This window comes from Ambystoma mexicanum, chromosome 13 (genome assembly GCF_040938575.1).
Source record: "Ambystoma mexicanum isolate Mex_15411 chromosome 13, UKY_AmexF1_1, whole genome shotgun sequence".
In the NCBI taxonomy this organism is placed as follows: domain Eukaryota; kingdom Metazoa; phylum Chordata; class Amphibia; order Caudata; family Ambystomatidae; genus Ambystoma; species Ambystoma mexicanum.
In genome coordinates this window covers 789035504-789061032 of record NC_090938.1, presented here as the reverse complement: position 1 = coordinate 789061032, position 25529 = coordinate 789035504, and the positions used below count along the sequence as shown (strand labels likewise).

At 46.5% G+C, this 25529-nt stretch overlaps 1 protein-coding gene across 2 annotated transcripts in view; it reads left to right on the top strand.

Moving 5' to 3' along the window:
- Window positions 1-25529, top strand: part of LOC138521975 (uncharacterized) — a 664020-nt gene that overhangs the window by 495100 nt on the left and 143391 nt on the right. For both annotated transcript variants that reach the window (XM_069635169.1, XM_069635168.1), the window contains exon 10: window positions 11372-11648. In XM_069635169.1, coding sequence (XP_069491270.1) covers window positions 11372-11648 — 277 coding nt within the window. The remainder of the gene's footprint in view (window positions 1-11371; window positions 11649-25529) is intronic.

Genomic DNA, 25529 nt, shown 5'->3' with positions numbered 1-25529 from the left:
ATGAGCATGTCGAGAGGGTTTTTGGGTATAGAAGGGAGTTGGAAAGGTTGAAGAATGAAGATAGATGGTGATAGTTTGGATGCTATGTTAGTACAGAAACGGTTCTTTCCTTGTTGTAAATGGATAAAGAGGAAACACGAATTTGTACGAAAGATGCGATTAGGTGGATCTCAGACACGTTGATAACTCCCGTTGAAATATATGACACATATAGTCACTATACGCCAGAAATGCAGAGGAAAGTGATACAGGTAATGGTAGAGTACCTGCAGGATGAATGCGTAAAAAGAAAGATTTGTTGTCCCGCAGATTTATTGAGTATTTATAAGAGGGCTTTTTCGTTTGACACTCCTTCAGCTGCTTTAGCGCTCGATCTAGCTCTGCTGCTTAGTAAGCGTTTGGAGTTGCCTATTTCTCAGTTGCCTATGAGAGAGGTTCCTCCGACATTTGTCCCAAAAGTTGAGATTCCAGCTGATCCTGCAACGGGTGCAGTTGCTCAAGATATTCCTGCACATTATGTGTCCCAGTTTGTTCACATCCCATTCTCGAGACAGGAAGTAAACACCATCAACCAATCCATTCCTGATATTAGGAAGAATCCAACAGGGTTCTACAAAGAAATAGAGTCTGTCTTGCAATCATCAGTATTCACCTTAAGTAATATTGATTTACTATTTCCCGTACTCCTGCCTGTTGATTTATGGAAGCAGATTAGGACTGTAGATGATGTACCAGGGTTAGGAGATTCATGGGATACTATGGCTAGACTCGATAGAGAAAGGACAGCTGGTGAGAGACCTCCACAGGTAATACTAACTTTGCCTGATAGAATAGTTACAAAGTTGAAAACTATAATTGCTGAAAGAAGGATTATTTGGGACAAGTTTACGGCCTGTGTCCAAGGAAAATCCGAGGGTGCTACCGAGTTCTTTAACCGGTTCAAAACAAGTATTTTCGGATTACAGTGGGCAAGACTTAACAACGACTATTCGTGGATAAATTTGTGCGTGGATTGCTGCCTGACATCCAGTCACAAATGATGTCTTCCGAGAGCACTTGGCAAGCGAAGTCTCAGTCAGAAGTACTGCACATGGCTCAGTATTATGAGAATCGTGTCAATAACAAAGAAGAAAGAGTTGAAAAGATAAAAGGTGACTTAAAGATGAAAGTATTATTGCAGCAGATTGTTAGAGGCCCTAGAGAGGGTCATTTGCAATTTAGGGGTCAGTGCATTCCACAGGGAAATGCGCCATTGGGTTCTGTAAACATAAACCAGTGTGCTTATTGTAGACAAGAGGGTCATTGGCGTGCACAATGCCCGATCCTCCAGCAGAGGTTGAATAACGCATTTGGGAATATGGGTAGATGATCCAGAGGCCGCCCAGGGGTAGGGGGTCCTGGTAGAAGTCCGTTTTCACAGGATTCACAGCAACCTTTTTCGCAGGATGATCAGGCACCAAGTGTGGACAATAGAAACATTTTTGATCATCCTTCTGCGGCTTACCTCTCTGAAGAACTTTCTTTCAATGACATTCTGTTTCGCTAGGATTGCCCGAAGCAGGGTTTGGAACCAACGCCTATTCCCGTTAATCAGAAAGGTCCCTATGTTGAAATGATAGTGGGAAATAGGAAACATCTATTCTTGATAGATGCAGGGGCACAGAAGTGTTCCATTGATCATTCACAGGTTCCAAACATTTCACTGTCAGGGCAAACCAATGTTTCTGTAGGGTTTTCTGGCACACCAGTCATCTGCCCGGTTTCTTCGCCGGTACCTATCTCTTTGGGTCCATTTACGGACCACTGTCCATTCCTTTTGACCACGAATTGTGGAGAGAATGTGTTGGGGTTGAATCTGTTGAAAGAATTAAATGCGGTAATTCATTGTTCTTCTGATGGAGTGCGTTTGACGATTTCACCACAGCAACTTTCTGTCTCCCAATTCTTAACCAGACCTTTGCCGTTGGAATTTAGTAATGTTCCGGAGTGTTTGTGGGCAATTGACGACAATGATGTCGGTGTTTTGCAAATTGAGCCTGTTAAGATTATTCTGAAACATTGAGTAAAGTTGCCACGTATCCCCCAGTATAAGATCTCGGTCGATGGTGAGCAAGCTTTGAAATGCATCGTCTCTGATTTTGTGCATCGAGTGGTGATTGAGGAAATTGCAGGTAGTTTGTGCAATAGTCCGATTTTGCCCGTGTACAAAAAAGGCCATAATGCAATTCCCTTCCGTTTTATTATTGATCTACGTGCCATTAATAAGATCGTTGCTCCACAATTTCCCATTGTGCCTGATGTGACAACAATATTAACCATGATTCCGGCTTCAGCTACTCACTTTAGTGTGGTGGATCTAAAGAACGCTTTCTTTAGTATCCCTATACATAAGGACAGTAGATACTTGTTCGCGTTCACCTTAGGGGGACACTCGTTTACCTTTACCCGTGCACCACAAGGTTATACAGAAAGTCCTAGCATCTATAGCAGGGCTTTGAAAGAACAGCTCGACACACTTGAGTTACCCTCTACTTGTACACTGCTTCAGTATGTAGACGATCTTCTCATAGCTGCTGACTCAGAGAGTGCTTGTAAGTAGGGCACCGTGTTGTTGCTTAACCACCTAGCACAACATGGACACAAAGCTTCGCTTAAACAATTCAATATTGTCGACAGGAGGTCGCCTATTTAGGCTATCTCCTGTCACAGGAGGGAAGAAGGTTGACGCCTGAGTGGATAAAAATCATTTCTAGCATGTCTGTCCCAAATACACAGAATGAAGCCTTGATAGGAATGGCTTCTTACTGTAGACAGTGGATCCCAAACTTTTCCTTAGTGATTAAACCAATGTTGGCTTTGTCAAAGAAGGGCATTTCTTCGCCATTGCCATGGAACTTGGAACACCAGCGAGCATTTGATCCGCTCAAGACTGCATTGTGCTCGGCACCAGTTTTGGGCACACCAAACTATGAAAAGGCATTCGTGTTGTATGTGCATGAATGTGATGGATGTGCTTTGGCTGTATTAACGCAGGAACATGGAGGGAAGAATAGGCCGTGCGGCTACTTTTCTTCCGCCCTTTATCCTGTTGCATGCGCTTTGCCAAGATGTTTGAGAGCTGTCACTGCTGCTGCTGCATCCGTAAAACAGAGCGAGGGAATGGTCCTAGGCCATGCTTTAACCCTGATGGTACCTCACTCTGTAGATGTTCTATTAAACAGAACAGAAACGCAACATCTCACCTCCGCACGATTAACGAGATACAAATTGATCTTGTTTGCACCGTACATCCAAATCAAGAGGTGTTGTGTTCTTAATCCAGCTGAACTTTTACCTTTCCCGCAAGGTACTGCTTGCAGTGACGAAGAGTCACATGACTGCCTTTACACTACAGAACAAGAGACCAAAGGCAGAATCGATCTAAGAGACATTCCTTTGAACAATCCACAAGAGGAGCTGTTTTGTGATGGCTCCTGTTTCAAACTCCCTGATGGTACATCAACAGCTGCTTATGCAATCACCACATTGAGCATGGTTGTGGAGACCAAAAGAATCACGCATAACTCCGCGCAGGCCGCAGAGATTATAGCATTGACCCGAGCTTGTGAAATTTCCGAAGGGCTTATCGTAAACATATATACTGACAGTCAGTATGCCATTGGGGTGGTTCACAACTTTGGCAGACTTTGGGCAGAAAGAGGTTTCTTGACCTCACATGGCACTAAAATCCAGCATGGCTCCTTGATAGTACGGTTACTCTCAGTGCTTGCACTACTCAGCTGGCGATTACGAAATGCACAGCACATCAGAAGATCGTAGATAATGTAGGAAAAAGGACGCTTTCGCTGACCAGATAGCCAAACAGACTGCCACTGATCTCTCTACAAAATCTGCACGTCCTTAGTTCAGAAGTGCATGTTCCCGAGGGAAACTGGGATCTTAGCGCTTGGTTCTGGGACTTCCTACAATCTTGGGGATGGAAGCTACTTTTGGTCTTGCTGATTATTTTAGGAATCCTGGTGTTTTTCTGCTGTTGTATACAATGTCTTCCTGGTATGTGTTTCGATGGGAGGAGGATGTTGTGCACAAGCGATGGGTACATTAGGGCACAAGGTATACGCCCCAGAGAAAATATCTAACAAGTTCGTGCTAAAGGAAATCTCAGTTTCTGACCTCATGGCAATTGATATTTCCGATAGTGATTTAGGATTTATGGACAGTGAGACATGGATTTACTCGTAAAGTGACAAGTAGTAGATTAGCACTTGGCTTAGGCCAAAAGGAGGGTTTGTTAAACGGGATATCATATTGAAACTCCTTTATTGTATATATTGGCCTAAGCCCAGTCGCTCTGCGAAGAAATTCGCGTTGCAAAGTTCTGACCTTAGAGCGACTTAGCCGCCATTTTAGGCCCATCCGCCATTTTGATTTCCATTTCAAAGTCACTCTGTGTTCTAAAATGGTGGACAGTGTTTCCAGCTTGTAACCTAGCCGTCCTGACCTTCGCACAAACATTAGTGTCTAAACTGCCCGTAGGCCAAATGTTAGGGTTGTTTAATGAGACCTTGTCCTACGTTTGACCTGTAGATCGAGGATTACCCGCGCCAACAAGTCCGATCCGCGGACATACATCAAATACAATGTTGATTAAATACTAAACGTGAACACTTGTTGAACTACATTGTATAGGATGTGTACTAAGGCTTAATGTTAAATCCGAAGATACACTGTTGCCATTGTGACTTGTTGTTGTACAAACTGGAAATAATCCACGTGCATATAGTTGGATAAACTAGAGGTGAACTCGGCACAAACCTTAGACCGAGAATTATTAACCTGCAGAGGGGCTGGACATTACGATTGGAAAATGTATAAAAGATGTAAATGTTTAGATGTCCAGTACCTCTCACTTCTCACACCCAAAGGGCTGGTATTCGCTGTGATGTACTGAGGGCCAGATAGCTATCTGATACTTTGTTTCTTTGTAAAACTGTACAGTTATTTGAATAATGATCTGTGAATCTTTATAAGCCCATGTTTGGTGTATTTCCTTTGGGGTACTCAGCCTCAATATTTTTTTTTGCTTTTATATTCCAACAAAGATATCAAAGCTAGATGTTGGTGCTTCCTCAAAACGTTTGCATATGTTTCGGCCTTCATAGACCATACTGTACTATCTTTATTACTGTCGGTCCGCTGTTTACTGAGGTCCTGTTCCTGTTTATCAGGACAGGTTATTTTCAAACTAGAATTCACTTCTAACCCCAGTGATCGTGTCTTCAATTTCGATCTACAACAAAATATATAAAAACACTGCAGACTGGTAAACATCTGACAACTTTAAAAAAAAATCATTTTTTAGGAGATGGTGTCATAGGTCTAACAACTATGACTGACTTGACGTTTGCTGGCCTGTTGTCCAACGTACCAAATTAAGGACTTGAGCTTGTACTTCAGCCAACTTTTTTATTCAAAATCTGTCGCTTCAGGTGCCCTGTGGCTAACCTACCTGTTGAACAAACGGATTGTGTGACACCCTGTGCTTCTTGCATGTTCTAGGGTCTATTTATATCTTGTTTTAATTTTATATTTATTTTCTCACCTGTGACTTAGTTTCACAGTATACGGAAGAATATTTCTTGTTGTCATTTTCTTACGTCTCTTTTTTAAAAACCTTTCTTCTTAATTAGCCTTTCATCCTGAACCGATGATTCAAACACACCCAATCTGTAAAGATGGGTGACTGCCATTAGATTGCATACTTCAAAATTTAGTAGATGGTTCATATTTCTGCTATTTTCAAATGTTGTAGCATTATTTCCCTTTGAAACTACCATGGCTATCCTTCCACGTCCCTATACAGTCTCGTTGTTACATATATTGTCACACAAAGATGTTTCATTGCCGTGATACCTCAAATTGGAATCGTATTCTTAACTTCGTTTCTTATTTTCTCATGATGTTATTGTCTATTTATTCACACATTGTGATATATTGCTATTCTGTTCTAAAGTATCCAAATTACTTACCGCAACAGAAACGCGCAGGCTGGATGCCTCTTTGAGCTTCAGCGGCTCCTCTGATCAACTCCCAGGATGCATCTGTTTTTTCGGGTGTTGTCTCCATGAACCTTCATAGGCTCACTGCGGTCATGTGGCGCTTTCAGCGGCTATCACATGATCACTTCCTCATTCCTGTACCCTTGTTAATATTGTGAATATTATGTATTCACAACACATCGGGGTTAGATGTCACTTAATGTATTATTTCACACTAAATTCACTCCAATGTGGATGGCCTCTGGACGGTCTTACTCGATAGTGGTCACGTGACATTTATTGTCACGTGATCATGAGCTCGAGCCTGTTCCTACATACATACTGCAGGTTTTGATTTTAATTTCATGTTGGTCACCTAAACCTGGCGACAGAGCATTATTTGGTACACATTCCATTTTCATACTATTACAATGATCCACATGATCTTTTCGGTGAAAGACCACAGAGCGGTCTATCTCAGTTGAGTCATATATATGTGGGTATATGTCAGGTAGTCCCATTGGTCTTACGATGAAACTCACTTCAAGAGCCCTAATGCACTTCTCATTTGTACAAATGATGTCTTATTAGCATAATACTTTGATGTTAGTGGGTTATATTTGCTTTTTGGACCAACGTGTCTATGCTCTCCAACATTTTATATATTGTATACTGCGGTATGTATGTAGGAACGGCTCAAGCTCATGATCACGTGACAATAAATGCAAAGGGGAGGGAACAGGGATAACAGAAGGCAAATAAAATAACAATGATGAGCAGAGACAGACGTGGTCCTACTAGGCCTTGCGAGCATTAGGAGCGTGCAAGTGCCCTAAACTTAATAAAAGGTGAAAATATGGATGTCTGCGAGCTGTACACCTACAGCTTCTTTCAAGAGTTCCAAATGTAAAGTCGTAATGTGCAGAAAAGAAAGATCAATACCGTGCCATCAGAAATGGGGCATTCCCTTTCCCCGGATTCCTTCTGGTTGTTCACTTGATACCTTTTAATGTTCCACAAGCTCAAGGGGGACGGCTCCTCCCCTGAATTTTTTCCACTCTCACAAAGTTCTTTCCTTGCTCGCTGGATCTCACTTGGCTTTCAAAAAGGGCATGGTCCTTCCCTTATGATATTTACCATATAATACCCCTGGCATACTCTCCTTCCAGGGTATCACATCTTCCAAAAGGGGCATGGTTCTTCTCTTATTATATTTTCCACAGTTCATGGAGGGGTTTCAGCCCTTGAGCCTTCTCAGCCTTTTGATGTCCCTGATATACTCTCATGCCTGAGTATCCTGTTTCAACTACTTGTGCATGGTGTATTCGCCTGCCAGGACTTTTCAGCTCACCCTTCACCTTCTTCTGTAGGCAACAAATTAGGTTTTTTACAGAGTGGGTCACCAACCCTTTCTGAACAGTCTCAGTTTTTGTGTCAAACACTTGCGCTCTTTTATCTCGGCTTTTTCACGCTGTAAACAGTACACGCCATTCGCCCTGAACTGCTCCGGCTCCCATTCGCCTTCCCTGGGTTTACCGGTCTTCACTAGCAGCTTCGGCATCCTTCCTGTGTTACCGCTTTCTTTTCTCTCTGCTTTCTGACTGGGAATGCATCTTATTGGCTCCTTGGTCTCTGCTTTGCACTGCTGCAGTGAACCTTCCTCTTTCTGACTTTGCTGCATGCCGGTTCCATCAGCGTCTCCACTGCGGCGTGTCAGCGCCTCTCCTTCCATGTCCCAACCAACGCAGGGAGCAGTCAGCCTGCTGTACTGCTCATCTGTGCTATATTTGAATGTTCCGGCATAGATTAGCCTTTTCCAATGACTAGAGTGCGGTGTGGGATTACCGCTTCCAGTCGTCCTCATTACTGCATAACTCTTCCTCGTCACAGTACTAAAGGAAGATATGTAAGGCTGATGATTGGAAATATATGAGGATTCCTTGTCCACACCACAATAAGTCATACAAGAATGAGCAAAAGGGGAATGCGTGTCACTCAGGAATGCATGCAAGGGATTGTTCTGATCTAGGGGTTTTAGTTTGTCTCACTGGAGTTTGTCTTCCCTTATGTGGTCCTCCCGCAGATAATCACCCCCAGGGTCAGAGTCAGGTAGCTTCTACCTTTCCCTGCTACAAAGTGCTGCCTGTGCAGTGGAAGTTTGCGTGTGTTCTCCACTCTAAATCTAGGCTTCATTTCACTTCTGCCATTTGCCGGATGGAAGGCTTTAGCATTTAATCAAATTGCCAATATTCAACAAGGTATTGATCTGAAGTTGTGTACAAAGTGTTGTTTTTTTCATAATTAAACATTCAAACATGATTAATGCACTTGTGTGGACTGGTGAGGATGTGGGTTCCCACGTTTTACGCTGAAACAGATGTGCTACTGTTAAGTCCCTGGACAATGAAGCTGAGGATGGTGCATATCGTGGCACCTTGACCGTGCATATCCTGTGTGCGGGTCAGCAGCAACCTATAGCATGATAACATGGAACACTCTGTTATGCCCAATCTTTTAACTGAAATGGCAAAATAGTTTTAATGGAATCTATCTATTTATATTCTATCTATATTTTTCTTATATTGCCTTGCACGCCCAAAGGCCTCAAGGCACTCACAAGACAGACAACGTAAAATAAAAATGGAGGTAAACAGGGTGTAGTCGGTAGGATTAGAATAGAAAGTATGATTTAGATGAATCTATACTTCCATCAAACAGTAGCGTTTTAAGTTGTTTCTTAAACCGAGTCATTGAATCACATGCTCATAGCACCAGAGGCAATGAGTTCCAAATGGTAGGTGCCCAGGCATCAAAGCCAGAACCACCAAACTTTTTCAAAGTTACACAAGGCTGCAAGAACATCCGATTGTTATTGGAGCGAAGGGTGTGCCTAATGGGGGCTTTATGGGCTCTTGTAGCTAGTGTAGCTTTCTGCGAGTCTGCGAGAGCTTAGAGTGACGGCTGAGCCTGCATACTGCGCGTATAGCTCCATTTTGGGACACCTGTAGCTTTCTAATATTGGATTTTGAAGTGCCTACCAGAAGTCTGTTACAATAGTCCAATTTTGAGTTGACAATGGCTGCAGCAATCAATGCTCGATTGTCCTCAAACAGGTATGGCCATTAGAGGCTAATAAGATAGGCGCATGAGGATTTGAGATAAGAGGCATCAAAAAGTAGACTCCTACAGTTTGTACACTCTCAGACGCTGCAATGGCAGTGTCAAGGTTTCTTAGTTTGTGTTGAGTAACGATGATAAGCAACTCTGTTTTGGAGTCATTGAAGGCCAGGGAATCTGAGGCCATCCATATTTGTATGTCCCTAAAAACTTCATTTACTCTGATTGTGTCTGCAGTGTGGACCCCAGATAGTTTAACACAATCTGGGTATCATCTGCGTAGTTCGCAAAATAGACTCAGAGGGAGGCAAGACGGTCACATAGGGGTTTGGAGTAAACGTTAAACAGTAGTGGTGACAAACAAGATCCCTGTGGGACTCCACATGTTAGGAAGGTTCTAGAGGACAGTGCATTATCCTTCGCTACGTTGGCTGTCCTCGACCCAAGAAAGGATCAGAACCAACTTGCAGCCTGATTAGTACATTTACCTAGCTGGATCAGTCTTTTTTTAGGAGAGCATGATCGACCAAATCGAAAGCTGAAGAAAGATCCAATAGAAGAAGCAAAGCAGCATTGCCTTCCTCAATGGTTTCCATTATATATGATTTTAAATCTAACAGCTCAATCTCTGTCCCAAAATTTGTACAGAAGCCAGATTGTTCATTCACAAGGACATTGTTCTGGTATTGTGTACAAGCTATTTTGTCAATTATTTTCAACGAGAAAGGTACATTAGTAATCGGTCTAAAATTACCAGCAACTGTGGGGTCCAGGTTCTCCTTTTCTATTAAAGGGGTTATCCAAGCCTCCTTGATGTTTCCTGGGATGTAGGCCTCTTGAAAAGAGCGATTTACAAATCTAGTAACTCAAGGGACAAGCAGGGTAGCAAAGTCCTTAAAGAAGGTGGCAGGGAAGACATCTCCCTTACAGGATGTGGGTTTACATTTTTGTATGACCTTTAGCACCTCATCCTCTGATACATGCATAAAGGAAAAGAGATTGGTATCAGAGGTTGAGAAATCACATGGCAGCAGAGGATCATCTTTGGCTGGCTGCAAGAGTTTAACTTGATCCAGAATACAGTTTTGATGTGTATAGTTTTTTGAGTAAAACTATCATGCACGCGTGGGCACCAGTCATTGTCCATGATAATAGGGGACTCATCTGTAGACCCCTTAAATTCTTGTAGAACTGAGAAAAGTTCTTTTGATTTAGATTTAGCTTTCTCTATTCTTTCATTCAGATTTTTCTGATTGGCCTTGAAAATGTCCTCCTTAAAGCTCCTGGCAGCAGCTTTATATTTACCCATGGTGTCATCGGACGGATGCTTCTGCCAATTGTACTCCGCCTTACGTTTCAATCCTCTAACACGTAGAACTTCTGGGGTAAATCATTGGTTGAAACAAATTACTTAAATCACCTACGTATGTTTGTTTCTAGCCACACAGGTGCTTCATCAAGGTGGAAATTGAAATATCAAAAAATATCTGTAGAAACTGTAAGAACCGGTATAGACACGATTATACATGTTCATCACATTAATGATTGTTAAAAAAACAGAATAAGCAACATCTGGAAAAAAGGGATAGAGGGGGTTTGACAAACTTACCTCCTTATTGTCCTGTAAATCGCATTATCATTTTCTTTTCATAATCCAATCATAAGATAAACCACTAGATGGCTAATGAAACAAAAACATGTATTGCTTTCAACATTATTGTTTTCTTTATTTTTTTTAATAGCGAATAAGGGGTGTTCTGTGTAATGATGCAATGGATTAGTATCAGGACCCAGGATTTGTAAACACAAGGTGCTCGGATAGAAAAAGTCATCAACTGCAGTAAAATAAATCGCTTCTGGGCATTTTTGCTCCCATAAATGTTCCTTCTGTTTATTTGTATCTGTAATGTTTAAGTAGGTAAATCTACAAATTGCAAGTTACCATTAAGCAATAATGTAAGTTAAGTTTATAAAATGTCAGTATCTGAACTCAAGTGATTTTTTAAATCTGATTTGGGATCGGATGAATTCCAACTGTAACTGTTTGCTTAGCTATCAAATCCTGACATCTGATTTTTGGCTGCACTGTGGCCAAGTACACTAAATGTTGGTAAGCCCCTAATCCCCAGTGGTGCCCCTCTACACTTTGTGCTGATGTGCCATCACACTGCTTTTACCCACACATGATCTACTTTTTTTGTATCCATTTCTTGTAGTGGTGAACGTGGCTCTTGATGGCTTCGCAGCGCAGTCCAGCCTTGAGTACCTGGCCTACAGAGCCATCGACGGGGACCTGACCCCTGACTTTGCCCATGGCTCCTGCAGCAACACCACATACTCGTACTCGCCGTGGTGGATGGTGGACCTGTGGAGGCCCCACAAGGTCTCATCCGTGACCGTCACCAGCCGGGTGGACTGCTGTGCTCAGAGTACCAAAGGGGTGGAGATCCGCATTGGAAACTCTTCACTCAACGGAGGAACGTCCAACCCCAGGTCAAGTATGGGTTGAGTTTCTGCACCATCTATCAGGCATTGACTGCCCTTGGGCAATGTAGGCAAGTAGATGACATTACAGTATGAGGAGCTTATCTGAGGGATGTCAATGTGCTCCATTCCTGTTTACTAGGAATCACATACGTAGGCGCTCATTTTGATCTTGACGGTGGGTCTGGGAGGACGAGCCATGCTTCTTGGAGATCGGTGCAGTCGAGCACTCCGCTGCAGACTCGGTTCCATCTCACACGTGTGGTAGAGGGAGAATGACCACAGGGTTCCCATGCTCCTGTGCCCTTCATTACACGCGTTCAGTGAATCTGGGATGTTCCGCACCGTGACGCATGCGCGCAGCCGAGATCAGTAATTTTGTCCACTAGTGCCACATTGATTTCATGGGACAGTGTCTGCTGTTACCAGCCTTCGTCAGCGCCATGGGAAATTCCAACAGTGGTGCAGGACACCCAAGTGGCCATCACGGAATCACCCAAAAAGATCGTATTTAAAATCGCGATTGGGAGATTTGGCCGAATTTTGGCAGTTCGAAAATACCAAAAGCCGAAAAGTTAGACTAAATCCCCCATTCGGCTGCAGGGGCTGCAGGGGTGTTCCCTCCGCACCCTTGTTCACTATACTGTGAGTGGGGGTTGCGGGGGTGTCCCCGGCAGCTGTTCCTGTAAAATATAAAACATTTTAAAAAGGAAAGGACCCTGTGGCGCCAGTTCCCGATCACGGAAGTGAAAGGGAACAGGCGTCGCAGGGACACCGCGAGTGGGCGGCACACAGTGAAGTGTGCCGCCGCAAGGTAAGTAGGGGTGCGGGGGCAAGGGTTTAGTCTGAAATGTTCAGAGGAGAGAAGACTGAAAGTTATTTTCGTAAAATTTACTTTAGGTCTTTTCTCCCTCGAACATTTCAGCCACGGTATTTCAACCCAAATCCACCATCACAGTGGGAAGTTCCCATGCGGGCCTCCACAACTCGTGAATGGAATTCTAATGCCGCATTTATGGGAATTACTGGCCCAGAAATCCTGTCGCCCCACCACCCGGCATCCTACTCCATGCAGTGGAGAGATGGAGTGCAAAAAGAAAAGAAATATATAATATGTCATTCCAGCCTTTTGAGCTCCATGCCATACCATGATATCCTATCCCATAATGCCCCATCCTGTCCTATCATGTCACTCCACCCAATCCCACCGCATTACATCCTATTCTATGTAAATCTATCCCTATCCCAATCTATCATATGCCATCTGATCTGAACCTATCCATCCCGTCCTATGTTATCCTATTCTATCCATCTTATCCCCAACCCATTCCATCAAATCCCATCACATCTCATCCTAGCCCATCCCATTCTATTCTCTCCCTCCCGGTTCATCATATCGCGTTGCACCATATCCCATCCTATAATATGTCCCATTCCTTCACATTGCATCCTATGCCATCCTATCTCATTCTACCCCATTCCATTCTAGCCTGTGACATTCCATTTTATGATTCCATCATATCCAGCCTCATTTCTATAATATGCCAATGCAGCCTATCCTAGGATCGTCCATCATATTCCTCTGCCTTCTCCCCCACTCTGTCCCATCCCAGCATATCCCATCACATCTCATCCTAGCCCATCCCATTCTATTCTGTCCCTCCCGGTTCATCATATCACATTGCATCCCATGCCATCCTATCTCATTCTACCCCATTCCATTATAGCCTGTGACATTCCATTTTATGATTCCATCATATCCAGCCTCATTTCTATAATATGCCAATGCACCCTATCCTAAGATCTTCCATCATATTCCTCTGCCTTCTCCCCCACTCTGTCCCATCCCATCATATCCGAACTTATCACATCTTCTTAGAACACATTTCATCACTTCACCTTCATCTATTTAAGTGACATTCCATCCTATCCTAGTACATCGTTCTCCACTTCACCTTATCCCAGACCATCATATGCCATGGCTCCTTGTGCTTTTATTTCCTACTCCATTCAGCCCTGTCCCATCCTGTTCCACCACGTTCCATCCAAATCTGCACCACTCGTTCCTGCCCCTTTCACTCCCATCCAATTACATTCTATCTTATTATCCCATCCCTTTCAGTCCTATCTCATCCCCTTTTATCCTATCTCAACTGATTGCACGCCACTGTCCAATCCTGTTTCATCGCACCCCCTCTAATTCCATGCCATCCTATTCCATTCAATTGCATTATATCCCACCCCTGTTCAATCCTGTTTCATCGCACCCCCTCCAATTCCATGCCATACTATTTGATTCTATTCCATTGTATCCCACCACTGTCCAATCCTGTTTCATTGCACCCCCTCCAATTTCATGTCATCCTATTCGATTCTATTTCATGATATCCCACCACTAACCAATCCTGTTTCATCGCACCACCTCCAATTTCATGCCATCCTATTGGATTCTATTCCATTGAATCCCAAGCATTCCGTCCTTTGCAACTGCATCCTACCCCCTATCCATTCTAATCCATACCACTTCATCCAATGCCATCCCATTCAGTCCTATGCCAAACCTTTCCACCTAGTGCTCCTCCATCCTACCCCGACTGCGCCCCACTCTCTCCATCACAGCTCACCCCATTGCCTCCACGCCCGTGCTCTTCTGTGCCATCTCTTCGTTTCCATCATGTTTTCAGAGAAAGAGACACAGGCCAGCAGGCGCTCGAGTGTGTCTTCCTGTAGGCAGGAGATGGCACCTCCTAATGAAAGGAAAGAGTGATTTGCCCACGGTGGAAGGAAGTCCTCTTGCTTACAGAAGTGCCAGCCTGCCAGCCCTCAACCCCCAGAACAGCAGACTTCACGTGTGCGTGCGTTTGGTGCATGGTTTCAATGTGTCCAGCGTCACACTGGCATCCTGGCACCTAAAAGCCTTACCAGGGCAATCAGTGCAGAGGAAAGTGCTTAGTGTCCTAAAACAATTTGCACAAAAGGACACGCCTAAGTGCCTCGAGAGATCTGGGCATGGTGATCGGCCCATGGTGATCAGGCCATGGTGATTGGGCCATGGTGATCGGGCCATGGTGATCAGGCCATGGTGATCGGCCCATGGTGATTGGCCCATGGTGATTGGGCCATGGTGATCGGGCCATGGTGATTGGGCCATGGTGATCTGGCCATGGTGATCATGCCATGTTGATCGGGCCATGGTGATCGGCCCATGGTGATCGGCCCATGGTGATCGGGCCATGGTGATCAGGCTATCGTGATCAGGCTATGGTGATCATGCCATGGTGATCGGGCCATGGTGATCGGGCCATGGAGATCTGGGCATGGTTATCTGGCCATGGTGATCATGCCATGTTGATCGGGCCATGGTGATCGGCCCATGGTGATCATGCCATGGTGATTGGCCCATGGTGATCGGCCCATGGTGATCGGGCCATGGAGATCAGGCCATGGTGATTGGCCCATGGTGATCGGCCCATGGTGATCATGCCATGGTGATTGGCCATGGTGATCAGGCAATCGTGATCGGGCTATGGTGTTCATGCCATGGTGATCGGCCCATGGTGATCGGGCCATGGTGATTGGCCCATGGTGATTGGCCCATGGTGATCGGGCCATGGTGATCAGGCCATGGTGATTGGCCCATGGTGATCGGCCCATGGTGATTGGGCCATGGTGATCATGCCATGGTGATTGGCCCATGGTGATCGGGCCATGGTGATCATGCCATGGTGATCGGGCCATGGTGATCGGCCCATGGTGATCAGGCCATGGTGATCGGCCCATGGTGATCATCCCATGGTGATTGGCCATGGTGATCGGCCCATGGTGATCATGCCATGGTGATTGGCCATGGTGATCGGGCCATGGTGATCATGCCATGGTGATTGGGCCATGGTGATCATGCCATGGTGATCATGCCATGGTGATCGGCCCATGGTGATTGGCCCATGGTGATCATGCCATGGTGATTGGCCCATGGTGACCGGGCCATGGTGATCATGCCATGGTGATTGGGCCATGGTGATTGGGCCATGGTGATCGGGCCATGGAGATCTGGGCATGGTTATCTGGCCATGGTGATCATGCCATGTTGATCGGGCCATGGTGATCGGCCCATGGTGATCGGGCCATGGTGATCGGCCCATGGTGATCGGGCCATGGTGATCAGGCCATGGTGATCGGCCCATGGTGATCGGGCCATGGTGATCATGCCATGGTGATCATGCCATGGTGATCGGCCCATGGTGATCGGGCCATGGTGATCAGGCCATGGTGATCGGCCCATGGTGATCGGGCCATGGTGATCGGCCCATGGTGATCGGGCCATGGTGATCAGGCCATGGTGATCGGGCCATGGTGATCGGCCCATGGTGATCGGGCCATGGTGATCATGCCATGGTGATTGGGCCATGGTGATCATGCCATGGTGATCATGCCATGGTGATTGGCCCATGGTGATCGGCCCATAGTGATCGGCCCATGGTGATCATGCCATGGTGATTGGCCCATGGTGATCGGCCCATGGTGATTGGGCCATGGTGATCATGCCATGGTGATTGGGCCATGGTGATCGGGCCATGGTGATCGGGCCATGGAGATCTGGCCATGGTGATCGGGCCATGGTGATCGGGCCATGGTGATCATGCCATGGTGATCGGCCCATGGTGATCGGGCCATGGTGATCATGCCATGGTGATCGGCCCATGGTGATCGGGCCATGGTGATCGGGCCATGGTGATCGGCCCATGGTGATCATGCCATGGTGATCAGGCCATGGTGATCGGCCCATGGTGATCAGGCCATGGTGATTGGGCCATGGTGAATGGGCCATGGTGATCGGGCCATGGTGATCAGGCCATGGTGATCGGGCCATGGTGATCAGGCCATGGTGATTGGGCCATGGTGATTGGCCCATGGTGACCGGGCCATGGAGATCTGGGCATGGTTATCTGGCCATGGTGATCATGCCATGGTGATCTGCCATGGTGATCGGCCCATGGTGATCGGTCCATGGTGATCGGCCCATGGTGATCGGGCCATGGTGATCAGGCCATGGTGATCGGCCCATGGTGATCATGCCATGGTGATTGGCCCATGGTGATCATGTCATGGTGATCATGCCATGGTGATTGGCCCATGGTGATCGGGCCATGGTGATCATGCCATGGTGATTGGCCCATGATGATCATGCCATGGTGATCATGCCATGGTGATCGGCCCATGGTGATCGGGCCATGGTGATCATGCCATGGTGATTGGGCCATGGTGAATGGGCCATGGTGATTGGGCCATGGAGATCTGGGCATGGTTATCTGGCCATGGTGATCATGCCATGGTGATTGGCCCATGGTGATCGGCCCATGGTGATCGGGCCATGGTGATCAGGCCATGGTGATCGGCCCATGGTGATCACGCCATGGTAATTGGGCCATGGTGATCGGGCCATGGAGATCTGGGCATGGTTATCTGGCCATGGTGATCATGCCATGCTGATCGGGCCATGGTGATCGGGCCATGGTGATCGGGCCATGGTGATCATGCCATGGTGATCATGCCATGGTTATCGGGCCATGGTGATCGGGCCATGGTGATCAGGCCATGGTGATCGGGCCATGGTGATCATGCCATGGTGATCATGCCATGGTGATTGGGCCATGGTGATTGGGCCATGGTGATCGGGCCATGGTGATCTGGGCATGATTATCTGGCCATGGTGATCATGCCATGTTGATCAGGCCATGGTGATCGGCCCATAGTGATCATGCCATGGTGATTGGCCCATGGTGATCGGCCCATGGTGATCGGGCCATGGTGATCAGGCCATGGTGATCGGCCCATGGTGATCATGCCATGGTGATTGGCCCATGGTGATCAGCCCATGGTGATCGGGCCATGGTGATCATGCCATGGTGATTGGCCCATGGTGATCGGGCCATGGTGATCATGCCATGGTGATTGGGCCATGGTGAATGGGCCATGGTGATCGGGCCATGGAGATCTGGGCATGGTTATCTGGCCATGGTGATCATGCCATGGTGATTGGCCCATGGTGATCGGCCCATGGTGATCGGGCCATGGTGATCAGGCCATGGTGATCGGCCCATGGTGATCATGCCATGGTGATCGGCCCATGGTGATCGGGCCATGGTGATCATGCCATGGTGATTGGGCCATGGTGATCGGGCCATGGAGATCTGGGCATGGTTATCTGGCCATGGTGATCATGCCATGTTGATCGGGCCATGGTGACCGGCCCATGGTGATCGGGCCATGGTGATCAGGCAATGGTGATCGGGCCATGGTGATCATGCCATGGTGATCATGCCATGGTGATCGGCCCATGGTGATCGGGCAATGGTGATCAGGCCATGGTGATCGGGCCATGGTGATCATGCCATGGTGATCATGCCATGGTGATCGGGCCATGGTGATCGGCCATGGAGATCTGGGCATGGTTATCTGGCCATGGTGATCATGCCATGTTGATCGGGCCATGGTGATCGGCCCATGGTGATCGGGCCATGGTTGTCAGGCCATGGTGATCGGGCCATGGTGATGTGATCGGGCCATGGTGATCATGCCATGGTGATCATGCCATGGTGATCTGGTGCAACAGGACACCCTGCAGCGTACAAGGGAAAATCACAAATGGACATTTCGCTCATCTTTCATGGAGTTGCAACGAAGGCAAATTCGGTTTTCGGGCATAACCCCTCCCACATGTATGTTTTTTTTAATGACATGGGATTGCAGATTTGCAAGTTACACAGAGCACCATTTCTCGTGCCTGTGAGTCCCAATTGGAGCACACTCGCTTCTGTTTTACGCCCATTCCGTCCTCGGCTAGTGGGGCCCCCAGTGCTGAACCTGGGACACGCTGCTGTTCACTTTGTTGGCTTGCAACCTGAAAGACCCCCCCCCCCCCACGCCCCTGCTTTCAGTCATGAGAAGGGGCCTTACTGTGGCAGAAAGTGCTGCACAAGCAACAAGGCATATTGTAGCCTTATCATTAACTGGCACATCACAATGGCATAACATAAGCGCAGGGCACATACAGGAAGTATACACAAAAAAGTCGAGGTGACTTTTTATTATTTCAAATACTTTTTAGAAGCCTTCTGATTTAGCTAAAGCTGGCCTTCCAACCATCGCTTGGTAGCCCTCGTGTGATGACTGTGCCTAGTGGGAGCTGATGTGCTGCCTGTCTAGGGTTAGGAATAGACAAGAGAAAGATGGCCCTGATTTACTCTAGACTGCAATCTCAGAGAAGTGCAACAACTAGTGTGTAGAAAACAAATTCCATACTACACTAAAATCCGTAAACACCGGCACAACGAGCACGGGAGAGAGTCTACCCCGTACTCATCTGTTCAATGTTATCTTGTACACATTTAAACCAGCCACAAACTGGTTAATTCATCAAGGACGTCTGGTTGATCTTCAGACATTCTGTGAAGGAAATGGTCGACCGGTTTCAGTGGGATACCAATCTTTCAGTCCCACTTTCTTCAGGACCCAAACACAGTTGTGACTTCTTGTGTGGCGAGTCACTATACAGCTACATGAGACTGGACTGCTAAACCCTCACCCCTGTTGTAAACCATATTACTGGTGCTGTCTTCTAAGTGTTGTGCCAGGATGTGTGTCGTGTGTCACCACTGTCTGGTTTTCTAAACTGGTGGTGCAGTCCCACTCATGCAGGCTGGAGGGGGAGATGTGTTTCTCTTCATCAGTTGATTTTTAGTTAGCAGTGATGTCTTCTTTCTTTCTATTTTACACGCACACTCCAGATCCTCCCTCAGGTTTGCCTCCTTCTGCGGCAGAGGGAGACCCATACGAGGGGTGGCGTGTCCGCCCCTTGGTGTGCATCACAGAATGTCTCCGGCCGTTGGGCACACTCATTAAACCACAAATGAAGGAAGCACATGGATAAAAAACAAGGCCAACCAAATGTAGAAAAAAAACAAGGCCCAGCTGGTGCTTCGGCCATTTCATCGACAAGCATCAGCAAAGTTGGCATGCCAACGCTCTACACTGCTCCCAAACTCTGCTTTCACCTTTCTCTTATACAGTACTTATACTTATTACGCCACCAACACGCCAAAAACAAAAAGCAGGACTGGATAAGCACCTACAATCTGGAATGGGTCATATTGCCAAGTATGCAACATTATATGTCCTGTGCATTTCGTTCTGTTCTCTGTGATTGTATCTTAGCCAATCCTGTTTCAGCCTAAACCATCCACTTTCATCTTATCCTATCCCATGCCCTGCCAGCCCATATTATCCTGTGCTATTCCGTCCTGTGCAATTTAAACCCACTACATGGCTTTTGCAGCCTAGCCAAACCATTCTGTCAAATATTTTACATTCTATCCTATCCCCTCTATCCCAAGCGGGATCAAGGAGAGTCTTAATTTTCCTTCAAATGCACAGCTGAAAACCAGCAAAGGTTTAGGAAGAGGAGAAATGAAAAGACGGTATGTAAAATAAGGGTTCTGCAGAGAAGAAATGCACACAAAAAAGAGGAGAAACCGGAAAGGATACAAAGTGAGGACGAGCTGAGCATAAAAAGAAGGGAGACCGAAAGACGTGCTGGATGCAGAAAGAGGAGCCCGGAAAGGATACGAACTGAGGATGCACTGAACGTACAAAGAAGAGAGACCAGAAAGGATACAAACCGAGGATGCGCTGAACGTACAAAGAACAGAGACAGGAAAGGATACAAAGTCAGGACGTACTGAACATACAAATAAGAGAGACCGGCAAGGATACGAAGTCAGGATGTGCTGAACGTACAAAGAAGAGAGACTGGGAAAAGATACAAAGTGAGGACGCGCTGAACGTGCAAAGAAGAGATACCGAAAAGGATATGAAGTCAGGATGTGCTGAAGGTAGAAAGAAGAGATAACGAAAAGGATACAAAGTCAGGATGTGCTGAAGGTTGTCATGATCCGGCCGTGGAAGTGCTGGAGTCGGTGGAGATTGTGATTCATTATTCAGTAGAACCGCGCTGCGTGGTCTAGTCTTGCCCCAAGATGGCTGCCGCTATTATTAATGCAGTCATTTTCGGGTGCTCTATGCGTTGTATCCGTCTTGTACTCCTACGCTCTGCCAGTACTTTGTTCTGTTGTACCAGCTTACTTTTTCTCAGTGTTTTGCCTTTTCGCTTTGCTACTGTCTCTGTGCGTTTCCAGTGCACATCTGTTTCTGTCCTTCTGTTGTTAGTTCCATTTCTTCTGTTTAGGGCTTCCGTTTTGGTTGGGTTGTATCTTTTCATTCTACCTCTGTTTATTCAGTGTCTGTCTTCTTCACTGTTCTTTGCCCTTTCCTGCATGCTTCTACGGAGTTCTCTCCCCTTTACCCTTTCCATGTATTTCACCTTTCTATCTTATTTTTTCATTCCGTAGCTTTGGCGTTTAGGACTTCGGATGCCTCACTCCTGGAGGCTCCATTTCCGCCCTGTCTTCTTCTGTTCTACCTCTGTTTCTTGGGTAGCTTTATTTCTTTCTGTCTATCTCTCTACAGCTCCTCAAGCTGTCTGCTGTTTCTTACCTTCTCTTGCTCTCTCTTCAGGTCCTTTTGGGTTCGCTCCAGCCTAGGCTCACCTTTCTGGCTTACACCTTTCTCTGGGTGTATTCCAGTCCATTTCTCTGCTGTCTGATATTTACTGTCTCTCTCTACCTCTAGACGGTTGCTTACCCATAACCTTGTAAGGTATCAGACCTTGGTCATGCAGGAAGTCCTGTGGTCCAGCTGGCTTCTTACTCCGGTGACCTCACTTCAGTTTGTTGTGTTCAAACTATCTACATCAAGAGGACTGAAATATCGACCAAAAGGGGGAAAAGGATCCCTAACCTCATCACACCAGTGTTGATTTATCTTCAATACCAGTAGCTTCCCAGGACAAGAAAGACAGACTGCTATTCTACTGTCACGTTCAGCCATAGAGCTCTACAGAGTTTTTTCCGCCTTCAAAAGCTTTTTCCCTGGTCTTTTTGAGAGCTTGCTCCTTGGGGTTCCCCCTGACCTAGATTCTTTCATGGGTCACGGTGACCTCCGATGGAGCTCACCCCTACTTACACCAGAAAAAAGAGAAGATGCCCAAAGAATCTAAGAAGACTAGGAGAAAGAAGGACTCTAAAACCTACGAAAGCACCATTGAAGATTCAGGTGAGGAGGGGGATCAGGGAGGCTCTTCGAGTTTTGACAGCATACAACACCATCTAGATCTCATGGCTTCCTTGACCTAGATTCTTTCATGGGTCACGGTGACCTCCGATGGAGCTCACCCCTATTTACACCAGAAAAAAGAGAAGATGCCCAAAGAATCTAAGAAGACTAGGAGAAAGAAGGACTCTAAAAGCTACAAAAGCACCATTGAAGATTCAGGTGAGGAGGGGGATCGGGGAGGCTCTTCGAGTTTTGACAGCATACAACACCATCCAGATCTCATGGCTTCCTTGGAGCAGTACCAAGAGCTGGTCAATGCTATTCAGGGGCTCTGTGTGGAGATGCAGACTCTCAGGGCTGAAAACGTTGTTTTACAACAGCAGGTGGCTCTTCGGGAAGACACTCGAGATGATCTTCCTCCACTTCCATTCCCTTTCGGAAAATACTATGGTGACCCGAAGCTACTCCTGTTCTCCTGAGTTCCTGGATGCCTGCCAAGTGTATTTTTCCTTTTGTCCACGAGCCTACGAGACGGACAGATCCAAGGTGGGTTTTTTGGTGGCTAAGCTTGTTGGTAACGCACTTTCCTGGGCAACCCCTTTGGTCACTAACACTGATCCATCACTGACCAACTATCCTCACTTCATACAGAACTTCAAGAGCCGGTTTGATCGCCCTGAGGTGTGTTTCTCCTCTTTTGAAGCCATGGTCGATATCCGTCAAGGAACCGAGGATGTCCAGACTTACGTCTCGCAATTCCAAAGATTGTCTTCTCATTCAGGATGGCCTGACTCTGCACAGCAGACTCTATTTCGCAGGGGCCTACATGAAGAGATTAAGGACCAACTGGCGCAAATACCACACCCAAGCACTTTTCAAGAACTGATTACGGCTGCCTTACAAATAGAATTCAGGTTAACTGAAAGACGACAGGAAAAGAGAAGAGGACGTTACTATCTCCTGTTAACTTCCTTGCCGCATGCCCCAAGAGACAGACGAACACCAGACGAGCCTATGCAGATAGGAGCCACTAGAGGTCCTTTATCACCTGAGGAGAGGAAGAGAAGACAAGACAAGAGAAAGGTCTGTGCGCCTACTGTGGTTCAGCCAAACATCAGCTTTGCTCTTGTCTTGAGGTTCCGCTCCGGCGTCAGGGAAATGCTCAACCCACGTTCCTATGCAGGTGAAGTAATGGGATGGGTGCTCAGCCCCCTGCAACAACACTCAGTCAATAGAAGATTGTGAAGATAGCCGTCTCATGGTTTTTTCAATTTCCTTTTAAGTTTCTCCAGCTCTGGTTCTCAGGACTATAGCCATCTCTCAGCTTAACCTTCATTCCAATTCTGTTGGCTGTCTCCATGACCACCAGTCTGGCTTCAGAGCTGCCAGAAGCACGGAAACTGCTCTCTTAAACATCCGTGAAGATCTGCTCACCAACCTTGACTCTAACATTCCCTCTGTCCTCATCCTCCTCGATCTCTCTTATGCCTTCGACACGGTCAACCATACCATCCTGCTCAACCGTCTCTGTGAAAACCTGGGTATCACTGATCAGGCTCTGGCCTGGCTGACCTCTTTCCTCTCAGATGGACCCTCCCAGGTCCAACTTGGGTCCTTCCTTTCATCTATCTTCCTCTCTACCTGTGGTGTTCCCCAGGGGTCTAACCTCTCGCCCTGGCTTTTCAACCAATACCTGGCAACTCTTGCCCACTGCATTGCCATTTTCTGCTCAAATTTCTAGTGCCACGCTGACGACACTCAACTCATTTTCAGGCTGCCCTCTGCCACCTCCTCTCCCTCTCTCATCTCTGATTGCCTAACTGCCATTCAAGATTGGTGTGTCGCCAATGATGTTTGTCTGAATGCCAGCAAGACGGAGATCCTCCTCATCGCCACACCTTCACCATCCTTTCCCCTCACTCTCTGGCCGGCCTCCCTTGGCCCTCCTCCTACCCCCACCTGCGAGGCTAAGAACCTCGGGGTCATATTTGACTCCACTCTTTCCTTCTCCGCCCACATCTCTGAGGTCTCTAAAAAGTCAAATTTCTGACTGCACCTCCTCAGAGGTACTCTGCCTTTCCTCTCCTTCGCCCCAGAAGCTCGTGGTATCTCAAGCTCTGGTTCTCTCTAGCTTGGACTATTGTAACAGCCTCTATCTAAATCTACCTGCCTCTACTCTCCGCCCTCTGCAACTAATCCAGAACAGGGCTGCAAGACTTGTCCTTGGCCTCAAGCCCTGGGATCGTATCTCTCCAGCTCTGAAATCTCTCCACTGACTCCCAGTGGATGCAAGGATTAAATTCAAAACCCTCTGCATTGTCCACAAGGCTTTCTGGGGCCTGGGTTCAAAATACCTTCAGCTATCCCTCTGCAAATACCTCCCCTCTCGAGCTCTTCGCTCCTCTACCTCCAACTCACTCAGGGTCAGACGTTTTTCTAAGAAACGAGCTGGAGATAGATCTCTGTCTTCGACTGGGGCCTCCCTCTGGAACAGCCTCCCTGCCACTCTAAAACTTGGAGAGAACCATCTCCCGTTCCAGAAGCACCTCAAAACCTTCCTCTTTTCTTCTGCCTTTCGCTCCCCCTCTCCCCTGCTGATCTGTTCTCTCTTGGCACCGTGCACCTGGCCACCCTCTGTCTTTTGGGCCCAGGTACCTGCTCATCCTGCCACCCTCCCGCACTGCCTCCGGGCCACCCCTTGCACTGGGGTCTGTATCTGTACCCATACAGCCCCCCTCCTTCTTCCTGCACTTATCAGACCTACCCTGTCTGCTGCCTTAAACCTAGCACTTGCAAATTGCTGGCTGCATTACCACAGTTTGTTGCCTTTATTATTTATTTATTGTTATTTATCTGTTTCTCCTCTGCTTCGCACTTTCCACCTCTACCCCTTCCATGCACTTTTCCCCTCCCCCCTCTCCCATGCACTTGTGCGATCTCAATGTCACTGGGCCTAGTAAGATCGCTGTTTTGTTCTCCCCTGTTCCCCTCCCTTGCCTTGTCGCACTCTGAAACACTTGTGTACGAGCGCGATAGAAAAAAAATATCAATATATCAATATATCAATATGTTGGACTGCAGAGCGGCTAGGAACTTTGTTGATATCTCTTGGGCTAAAAGACTAAGTTGAGGTATGCCGATAGCACGAGGCGCTGGGGCTGATAGTAGATAGGAAGAAAGTGTAGAATTAAAAAAACAATGCCCAAAAATTAAGAAAAACTAGGGTTGCAGCACGTGTGAGGGACTAGCAGTTACCTCAAAACTTCTGATTTAGTACAAATACAAACTCAAGGTTGTCACCTCTTTGCCGTTGCGCAGCCCAAACGTATTTAAGCTACAGCACAAATATATTGGAACAGTGTCAAACAGACAATGTAACAAGTTGTGTGATTCAAAAAGAGTCAGCAGCCAAATGGCTATATGTGGAAATGTTATGATTCAATATGCAACAGAACTGCCGACACGTGTTTCGACCCTAACCAACGGGTCCTTTTCAAGGCAAAACTGTTACAAATGCCAAATAGAAAAACACATAATACTATTAATCCATAATACATAAGGTTAAAAGAACACAAAAAAATCAAATTAAAGTAATTTTTGGATAAGAAATAAACAAAGGAAAAGATGGGGCCAGAACCCATCAGGAGAAAATAATTATAAAGAAAAAATATATAAATAAATTATATATCGATACATATGGACAAAAAAAATGTACAATAC